Consider the following 6,735-nt stretch of genomic DNA (forward strand, 5'->3'; position numbering starts at 1 on the left):
CGGAGGCCAGGGCGCGGTGGCCGGCCGGCGGCGAGATCTCTTGCTCCCTCGCTCGCTCTCTGCGCTCAGGAAAAGCCCAGCCGGGAAGCCCCAGAGACCCGCCCTCCAAGATGAAGAAGCTCCAGGGAGCTCACCTCAGCAAGGTAGGGCACGAGGGCAGGGGCGCACCTGAGGGAGGGGTGCGGAGGCCCGCCCCCTCTCGAGCCCCCTGGGAGGGTGGGAGAGGACACCTGCAACCGGCTCAGGGCTCCGGAGGAGGCAGGCAGGGCTGGATTGCAGGGAGGGGAGGGGTCACAGCCTGCACGGGGTGGAGAGTGGCCTTCCCCTTCTGGGGGTCCGAATGCAGTGTGATGGGGCCTGGGGTTCACTGGGCCAGGTCCTGCGAACAGGTGTCTCAAGCCACAGGGGGCACGAGGTAGGGGTGCCGGGGCCAGGCACCCGCCCCTCCCCAGTACCCGGGTCCAGTTCCCCCAGGGGCTGATTTGGGGGGGTGGGAGATGTTAGAATAGCTGAGACAGCCTTGGGCAGGACTGGTCGGGGGTGGGGGCTTGGAGCAGGTCCTCACCTGTGCACTCCGCGCTGAAGCAGCCTCCGTGAGCCAGCAGCTGTGCCCAGGTTTCCTACCAGTGCTCCTGCCCTGCAGTGCCCACCTCCTGCTTCCTCCCCACCCCCTTCATTCTCCTGACAGCTTTGGCTTCCCTGATAAGACCCCAGGCTGCCCCTCAGCAGGGCAAGAGGGAGGCAAAGGCAAGCAGGGAGGAAATGGGAGACCCAAGGGCTGTGGAGGTGGGGTAGAAGCTGTCATGAGAGAGAAAGCCAAGTCTATGTGTTCCTGGAGCCCTGGGCCCAGACCTCAGCCCCGCCCCACCTTGTCCTGTGGGATTGGACCTGCCAGCCAAGTCACATGTATGTGGGGAGGGAGAGTCTCAGGGGAAGTTTTCTAGCTTTTAGCTTAAGAGTACCAGTCTTAGCCAAGGAGTCAGAACGCCTGGGTACTGTTTCTACAGATGCCGCTTACCCTGTGACTTGGGGCAAGTCTGTTTTCTAGCCTGGACCATCACTGGTCCATCCCCAGTGTGCGGCACCAAAGCAGGCCCCACAGTCCTGGGGGGTGGATACGGTGAACTCCCAGCTGCTGGTGTGGTGGACGGTCCCCTCTCCCGCAAGACCCACCGCCACCATACACTCGTTCAAGCCCTCTGCCCTTGGGCAGCTGAGCGTGGAACCACTGTGATAAGTGGGTCCTTTTTGTTTCCTGACATAAGTGACTTGCTGGGGCCATTTGCGGGTCCTTTGGGTCTTCTTGAGTCCAGCCCCTGTTCTCTTCCATCCTACTCTCTCCTCCTCCCTCTCTCTTCTCACAAGAGCCCCCGCCCCTCACTGGCACAGGGCCACTCATTATGTAAATAGCCATGTTGTATGAAGCCTGATCTCAAGTAATCCTCCAACAATCCTGGGCCCTAGGTCTTATTATCCCCAGTTTATAGACAAGGAAACTGAGGGGTGCAGGTTACTGCTTTCCTGAAGGTGGGCTGAGCCACCTAGGGCCAGCAGGGCAGGGGTGGGACCCCTGGCCTCAGTGTCCCCTCCCTTGGTCTCCAGGAGAAGGGGGTCAGGGAGTGAGGAGGTGCCAGCTACGGCAGCATTATTCAGAGATGAGCACGGGACTGAGGGTCAGGGATCTGAGTCCTGGCTTTGCTCTGCCCTTAACTTGCTGTTTGACCTTGGGCTCGCCCCTTCTCCTCTGAAACTCACTTTCCTGATCTGTACAATAATGAAGTCAGACTCCAGAGTCCTACTGTCTCTCTCATCCTGAAGGAGGTATGAAAGCCTTGGCTTGGGAAGTCGTACCTCTCCCAGCCCTGACACTGCTGGTGACCTACCTCTGCTGGCCCCTAAAAGAGGGGGTGTGGTCTGGCAAACTCAGATGTGTGTTCCTGTGTGACTCTGGGTGGAGAGTGGGGGGATCAGGGGTGGGAGCCTCACACCGAGGCAGAAGTGTGAAGCAACTCATCCAGCTTCCAACCCTGCCCCATTGATCTTGTTGCTTCTCTCGGTCTCTCAGTTAGTTCTGTCCTCTCTGTGCCAGCCTCCTGGGATTTACCGCGTGGTGGGGTTGGAGGCTCCACGTGGGCTTTGGACTGGCTCAGCTTTGGAGGACCCCATCCCCTGTTCCTGGAACAGGAGCAGTCTTCCCTCTGATTGGGGGAGGAGGGGACGGAAGAGCTGGCAGCATCCTGCTCTTGGCACTCTTGTCACCATGGAAACAGAGAGCCGGGACTGCTCTGTGAACATAGAAAGGGCAGCAACTTCTCAGGAGGGATCAGAGGAACCTCATTATCAGGGCCTCCTGCCAGCTGGCCTGAGGGGAGGGGTCACAGGGTGACAGGTCTGCCTCCCCACCCAACACTAGGGGCCAGTGTCAAGTGGCTGCTACCCCATCCCTCTTGGAGTTCACCTGGGAGGGAGTTCACCTGGGAGAGGGCAGATGCTCACCCGGCTGGAGAGGAAGACTTGGGGAAAGGGGCATCAGAGGTAAGGGGTGGGTTTCATACAGGTCTAGGAGCCGCTGCTATCCTCACCCCAGCATGTTTGAGATCGCAGCCAGAGAACCACCAGCAACATATTTCAACCCTTGGAGCCCAGTTACTTGAAAAGCGGCTTTTTCATGCTCTTCATCATTGTCAGCATCACCCATAATCATGCCAGGCTGCCCCCATCACCACTGCCCCTCTGGCCAATAGCCAGCCTCAGGCAGGATCACCACCATGGTTGTCACTATCACTGAGCGCCCAATGCTGTTACCACATTTCTGCCACCTGAGCCCGTTGCCCTAACCATGTCATTGCAGCCAGGCACCTCCAGTCCTGTGACACTTGGACTCTCCTTTCACCATCCTCATCCCAGCAATGCTCATATGATGAGTCCCCAGCAAGGTTTCCTCTGTCACCTGATTTGTGTGTAGACACCTACTTGGGCTGGTGCCAGGAAGGCCAATTTTAGGGGATAAAGCAAATTGGGTAGTAGCTATTTGCTGAGTCCCTGTGCTGGGATCTGATCTGGTCCTCGACCACTGTGGTGAAGTCTCCTTGATGAATCTTGCCTCACAGATCATCAGAGCCAGAAGACTATTAGCTAAAGATTATCTAGACTTGCATTTCTGCCAAGTATATCCTGACATGCTAGCTCCTTGAGACCCTTTTCTTAAGTAGAATTGGAGAATACTCTCTGTTCTAGTCCCTACTTGGAGAGTCACAGTGCATATTGGTCCATTAAAGGATCTGACAAGTCCTGCAGCAAAGCAACCTGTTTTACCTTGTGATAACCCAGCTTTCCCCAAACTTTTAAATTCAAGAATCCTTTGTTCCACCCAACATCTACAAACATTTCAAGTGATGTGTTTTTGGAATTAGTGATCTATCCAATCCCCTCAGTATCCATATGGGGAAACCAAGGCTCAAAAGAGTCTTTCCTGAAGTTGCACAGTGAATTGGCACAGACCTGGGATGAGAATCGTGGTCTCCTGACGCCCAGTCCAGTGGAATCACTGTTTCCCCACAGTTGTTCCTCAGCAGGAAGCAGGAGGGTCCTTTCTCCTCTCTGAAAACCATGAACATTATTTGATAACGGGCCTCTTTGCAGCTCCGTCCTCCTCTGCCACGGGGCATGGCTTTCAGAGGCAAGCAGAAAAGGTGTAGCTGCCCCTTTCTCCTGCCCCATTCCTGGAGTCACTTCTGGGAACTGCTGCCTGAATTTTAGATAGTCATCCTGGTAACTTTGGGCTTCCTTCCCGGCCCTAAGCCTGGACAGCTCATGGACACACTAACTCATCTCTCTAGCCAGGGTTCCAAGCACCTGGAGGAAGGCCTCCATCGCCCAGCCCCAGCCTGAAGGGAGAATGCCCAGTGGACTTCCGGGCCCTCCTTAAACCACAGGAGGGGATTTTAGGGACAGCTGGTTGCCATTCCCCTCTGTGCATGCATCTTTCCTCCAGAGACAGGAAGATTACAACTTTCTGAGGCAGACTGGGGCTTCAGTAGCTTCTTCCTGCTTGTGAGCTAAAATTCACAGTCCTCAGAAGGCCTTCTTGAGCCACACAGCATAAATCTAAGCCCAGGGGAGCCCACATTCTCTCCATGCCCCGTCCTTTCTATGCTAAGGGGCCCCACTTCTTCCTCTTGTCCTCCTGTAACTGCCTTTCCTGAATACACTCCAATCTAGTCAGCTGCACATGCTCCAAACTGCCACTGTCTTTCTTAAAATATGGTGCCCAGAACGGAGTAGCAGAACTCCAGCACTGGGTGGTTGAAGACCTGGGCTTCGGCATCAGGAAGCTCTGGGCTGGAAGCCTAGTTCTCCCACTAGCCAGCCTTGCAAAAACTGTGGGTGTGTCATCATACCTCTTTGAGCCTCAGTTTCCCTCAGATGAGTACTTAGCTCATAGAGTTGTTCTGGGAATGAAATCAGGTAATGTGAGTAAAATGTTTAGTGCAGCGAGTGTGTGGTAAGTGCTCACACGTGGTAACTGTTATTAAGATCGTCATCGTCGTCATCAAAATAGGACCGTCCCTTCATTGGACCTCTGTGTTAGCCAAACTAAGATCAAGGTGGCTTTCTTAGTGCCTGAGCCACCCTGCTAGTCTCAAAAGTTTGTAGTCCCCTGAAACCCCAAGGAGCTCCTGCCTATTAACCTGTCAGCCCAGGTGAGAGCGGTTGATTATCTGAACCAATAGAGTTCTTGGCACTTAGCCCTGTTTGATTCCATATTCTTATTTGGGGGGTTCCAGTTCAACCTGGCCTCACCTTCTCCCTCACCCCTTTGGTCTCTCTTACTGGCAGCCCATCACCCCAGACCTGCTGATGACCCCCAGTGACCAGGGCCATGTAGACCTGGATGTGGACTTTGCCGTAGACCGGGGGAACTGGACAGGCAAGCTGGACTTCCTGCTGTCCTGCATCGGCTACTGTGTAGGCCTGGGGAACGTCTGGCGTTTCCCCTATCGAGCCTACACCAACGGAGGAGGTATGGGCCTGATGCCTGCATGAGGGGCATCTAGTCCAATGGGCCAAGGCTCAGGGCGCAGTGAGGTGTTAAGTGGCCTTGGCCACTGTCTCCTATGTGACCTTGGGCTGAATTAGTTGAAAGCGGTGACCTGGGGCTGGAAGGGGGAGCTCACCCTGCCGTGTCCCTTTTCCTCTCCCAGTCCCCTCCTTCCTGTCTCATCCCCAGCATGGATACACACTCGGTTCTCTTGACAAGCCCTGGCGCTTCCTGGGCCGTGAGTGACGGGCAGAGGGGGCTGCCTCTACTTCGTGATAAAGGGCTGTGTGCGCCTGTCAGTGATCACTGTGCTCTCAGTCTTCTCCCCAACCCTCCTCTCCCACCTCACCTCCTCCGGAACCTCGCTCCCTCAATCAGTCATTCCTGCTCCTGAATCTTCAATCTAGCCTCCTCTCTTGTTCCTTCCATTCATGCTGCAAACCCAGCATCTCTTCCATCTTAAACAAATTCTCCGTCCCTGCCTCTCCATCAAGTGGCTGTTCTAAGTCTCATTAACAATAGCTGGGGTTAGCACTCACCATCGGCCAGGCCCCAGACTCAGTGCTCTCCAGGCCTGTCTCATTTAACCCTGATGACCACCACCTGGGTGGGCAACGTCTTGATGAGGCCGCAGTGCTTGGAGAGGCCAAGTTCCTTGCCCAAGGTCACACGATGGGGATCCAACAGTCCACCCCAGGGCTATCGTCTCCAGAGCCAATGTGCTCCCACCAGCACTGTGTCTCCTCCCAACTCTACCAGACTCCTTAAAGAAGCGCATATTGGCAGAGAGACAGAAATCCACGTAGAACTAGATGAAGCAAGGACGAGATGAATTGGGATGACTGGGAAGTGTGGGACGAGTGCTGACCTCCAAAGCTCCAGGAACACAGGGATGTCCATAGCTGTCTCTGTCCTCCCTCTCCCTGGTTCTGATGCTTCTTCCCTCTCTGTGTGCTGACCTCCTTTTTCCCTGGACCAGGCTTCCTCCTTACAGGTGGGTCGGGGGTGGCCACAGACAGCTCTGGAATGACTTCCTTCCCAGCACTGCTCTCTCTGAATGAATCTGTATAGAATTGCAGGGAAGGTATCTAATTGTCCTGCCTTGGGATATGTGCCCAGGAAGGGGTGGGCAGGGGTTGGCTGGTGTAACTGGCATCACTTCCAGAGCCATATGGTGGTGGGCAGTCCTGTAAAGGAGCTGCCTGCTGATATGAGAAGAAAAGGGGAAGGGATGCTGGGCACACGGGACCACAGGAGGCAGCCACAAGCATCTGAGGTGGTGCTGGGGAGAGGGGAGGGGCAGTAGACTGGAGCCATGTTCTGCAGGGTGTCGATTTCTGTACTGAGGGGTTTGTACTTCCTCTGGCGGGGAATGCACTTATTCATTCACTCATTTGTTCATTCATTCACTCAAACAAAATTCAGAGCACTAGTAGCAACTAGGCATTGGGGTAAGCGCTGGAGAGTAGAACTACGTAAGAGCCTTTTCATGAACTTGGGGATATTACAGGCTATAGGGATAGATAAGTGTGGATATAAATAACTGCAATACAGTGGGATGCATTCTGCAGTGCAATGTAAATGGAACAAAGGATGGCAGGCACTGGAGAGAATAAGGTGGGTGAAGAAGGTTGGGTCAAACCCCACAGAAGAGGTGCATTAGATAAGGATTTCTGAAGGCTGAGTGGGATATC

The 6,735-nt window shown here is 54.8% G+C and overlaps 1 protein-coding gene across 1 annotated transcript in view; it reads left to right on the plus strand.

The window, feature by feature from the left end:
• Positions 1–97: 97 nt before the first annotated feature.
• SLC6A7 (solute carrier family 6 member 7) overlaps positions 98–6,735 on the plus strand; it is a 22,501-nt gene continuing 15,863 nt past the window's right edge. The window contains exons 1-2 of the mRNA XM_024732250.1: positions 98–143; positions 4,840–5,023. Coding sequence (XP_024588018.1) covers positions 111–143; positions 4,840–5,023 — 217 coding nt within the window. The 5' untranslated portion in view covers positions 98–110. The remainder of the gene's footprint in view (positions 144–4,839; positions 5,024–6,735) is intronic.

This window comes from Neophocaena asiaeorientalis, unplaced genomic scaffold (assembly GCF_003031525.2).
Source record: "Neophocaena asiaeorientalis asiaeorientalis breed wild unplaced genomic scaffold, Neophocaena_asiaeorientalis_V1.1 scaffold964, whole genome shotgun sequence".
Lineage (NCBI taxonomy): Eukaryota > Metazoa > Chordata > Mammalia > Artiodactyla > Phocoenidae > Neophocaena > Neophocaena asiaeorientalis.